Genomic DNA, 3,143 nt, shown 5'->3' on the forward strand with positions numbered 1-3,143 from the left:
GATACATGTTACCATGGGATACGTCTATACTCTGGAACATATTAACACTAGAAAATGCATTTCCTGCTGAAAATACGTTGGAATGCTGAAAGCTGAAATTAATTGTAAAAAAAATTGCTGAAAATTAAGAAATGGGAGACTACCCGTCTGAAAAATGTTGAAGCCCGAAAGCATTTAAACTGCACTGCTGAAAACCCTTGTAGTTGAAATGTCTCACTATGGTGTCTGTAGCTGAAAGTATGAAGAAGAAGGCTTTGAAAGTTGAAGAAGTTTAACAGGATTTGAAGATTTTCTCCACAGAGATCCCATTAAAAAAAATTGCAAATAGCTTAATATTGCAAAGACTTTAAAGATTACAAATATGAAGTGATTTCACCCCTCTCCTGAAAGAGCTGAACATTTTGATATTCGAATGGTTTCTGTGGCTTAAAAAATGTCAGCAGTAGTGATATTTGTAGTACTAGAAGTTGCAGTTGTTGTAGAAGTATTATTAGTAGTAGAAGTATTAGTAGCATTAGAATAAGTAGTAGTAGTAGCAGCAGTAGTGATATTTGTAATAGTAGTAGTAGAAGTTGTAGTTGTAGTAGAAGTATCATTAGTAGTAGAACTATTAGTATTTAGAAGTAGTAGTAGTAGTAATAGCTGTAGTAGTGGTCGTAGTATTTAATATAACAGTAGTAGTAGTAGTAGTAATAGTAGTAATAGTAATGGCAGTATTTGAAGTAGCAATAATAGCAGTAGTACTAGTACTAGTAGCAGTCGTACTAATAGCTGTAGTAATATTAGTACTGGTAGTAGCATGAATAGCAGTTGTAGTACAAGTAATAGTAGTAGTGGTAGTAATAATATCGATGGTAGCAGTAATAGCAGTAGTAATAGTAGCAACAGCAAAAGTTGAAGTCGTAGTAGTAGTAGTAGTAGTAGTAGCAGCAGCAGTAGTAGTAATACTATAAATATTAGCAGCAGTAGTAGTAATTGTCGCAGTATTAGTAAGAGCATTCATTATTTCAACAAAAAAGCCTAATTTTGAGCGTAACGTTTAAATACAGTTAATCCATAGGGCTTTTATTTTGAAAGGGTGGGGCTGGGTGGGGGAGAGAGAGGGGGAGAGGAGACAGAATCAGAAAGTATGAAACACACAAACAGAGGTTATTAAATGACAGGCTTCATCACAAGCATTCCAGTTAGAATTCACTCTGTGGGGCTTTTATTTTGAAATGGGGTGTGTGGGGGGAGGGGGGGGAGTCCTGTAAAAAGCTGTAAGACCTGAATGACTGTATGAGAGACACAGAGAGAGAGAGAGAGAGAGACATACAGAGATAGAGGGAGAGAGACATACAGAGAGAGAGAGAGAGAGAGAGAGAGAGAGAGAGAGGAGTGCATGTGTGTCTGTGAGTCTGTGTTTATCAACATCACTAATTAGCTTAATCAGAAACACCTGTGTCCTTTCAGCCTTTTCATGGAGATTAAACAGGAAAACACCTCTCAAACAAATCCTCAAAACTCCCATAACCGTAGCTCCTATTGCTCCGATATTAATAAATGAGAGGAAGGATGAGTTGAAGAACAGATCCTGTAAAAATTGTGTCTGTAGTGTAAAAAATGTGGCTGAACTGGCGATCTAGAAATGAGGTACCGTGTTCTGTGGAAGATGTTTTGAAGTAAAATTTAACATTGGTCTCTATGGAGCAGAAAGTTGGTTTTCCTCTCAATTACAGGCTTCTGTGCCAAATGTGTAAATCTGTGGGATTCCACAGTCATTTGTCTACGACAAGGACAAGATTAGCTACTTCTACGTCCACAAATGATGCATGAAGAGTGAAGATTGTGGACACAGTGGCAAAAGACAAATCTTTTTTTCGCAAGAATCTCAAGCTGCTCTTCACTCTAGCGGTGACATCACACACTCTAAACTGCGCAATACACACCCATTATAAAGTCAGAAAAGGACTGAAAAAATCATGAAAGTTAAATTGCTGCAGTTCAAAAAGTGTAAAAGATATAAAAATGCTTAATCATGTGGCAATAGATCAGGGTTTTCTCAACATTTTAAAGTTGAAATGGTGTCTGTAGCTGAAAATATGAGGAAGTTGAAGGATTTGAAAGTTGAAGTTTAAGAGGATTTGAACATTTTCTCCATTGAAATTCCATTCAAAATAAAAATTGCAAAAAGCTGAATAATTCATGGAGCATAAGTGATAGAAATATGAAAAGTCATAGCATAAATGTCATTAAAGAGCTGAACATTTTGATAGTTGAACGGTTTCTATAGCTTAAAATATGAAAGAGCAGAAGAGGTGGGACGGAAGAAATATAATAATAATAAAACGAAGAATAAAGATTAGGATTAACAGCATTCCAACAATTATCGATACATGTTACCATGGGCTACGTCTATACTCTGGAAAATATTAACATTATCGATACATGTTAACATGGACACACACAATAATTCACACCTTGACGATGCCGTTGACCAGCGGCCCGATGGACTCCTTCATGTAGCCTTTACTGCTGATCATAAACAGTGTGTACTGGAAGTATCCAGCCGGTCCGCAGTGAGTGTGAGTCCCACTCAGGACCACGTTCTCCTGACGGTACAGGTCCCCGTATTTCACCTGCAGCGCCTGTAGAACCTGCACATCATCTCCTTACATTATTTATTCTTGTTTTATTTTTTATTGGAGGCTTTTTTTGCTTTTCACATTTTGCAGAATCTTTTTAATCACCTCTACTTCTACTATGGATGTGTACTTTGTGTATTTGTGCGTGTTCACCTCCAGTCGTAGCCTCTGTGATATCATTCCTACGTCTGCGGTGACGAACACGACTCTCCGCCTCCCGTCATCGATGATGAAGGCTCGGCTGTACAGGCGAGTGTGTATGCCTGCAGCCGTCTGCTGAGGGTTCGCATAACCCATCTAAACAAACACACACACTTATACGTATACGTATATCACACACATTATTTGATTATCCGAGGACTAAACCAGACCACATGTATAGTCCCTCCATTCTGTTCTGGATCCACCATGGGACCTCTTACCAGTTGGACGTTCTCATCTCTACATGGACACCTGGGGGTCGTTATTGTCTCTACGTGGACACCTGGGGGTTGTTATTGTCTCTACGTGGACACCTGG

General features: G+C 38.5%; 1 protein-coding gene across 1 annotated transcript; it reads right to left on the reverse strand.

Annotated features, from left to right (window-relative positions):
- Positions 1–2,296: 2,296 nt before the first annotated feature.
- On the reverse strand, positions 2,297–3,128 carry LOC116380058 (neutral ceramidase-like). Its single transcript, XM_031842016.1, has 3 exons — positions 2,778–3,128; positions 2,460–2,636; positions 2,297–2,401 (listed from the first exon to the last, which is right to left on the reverse strand). Exons 1-3 carry the CDS (start codon positions 2,919–2,921, stop codon positions 2,366–2,368), a joined length of 357 nt encoding a protein of 118 aa, XP_031697876.1. The 5' UTR covers positions 2,922–3,128; the 3' UTR covers positions 2,297–2,365.
- Between the last annotated feature and the right edge of the window lie 15 nt (positions 3,129–3,143).

The sequence above is a fragment of the Anarrhichthys ocellatus genome, unplaced genomic scaffold, assembly GCF_004355925.1.
Source record: "Anarrhichthys ocellatus isolate YVR2014 unplaced genomic scaffold, GSC_Weel_1.0 scaffold5999, whole genome shotgun sequence".
Classification (NCBI taxonomy): domain Eukaryota; kingdom Metazoa; phylum Chordata; class Actinopteri; order Perciformes; family Anarhichadidae; genus Anarrhichthys; species Anarrhichthys ocellatus.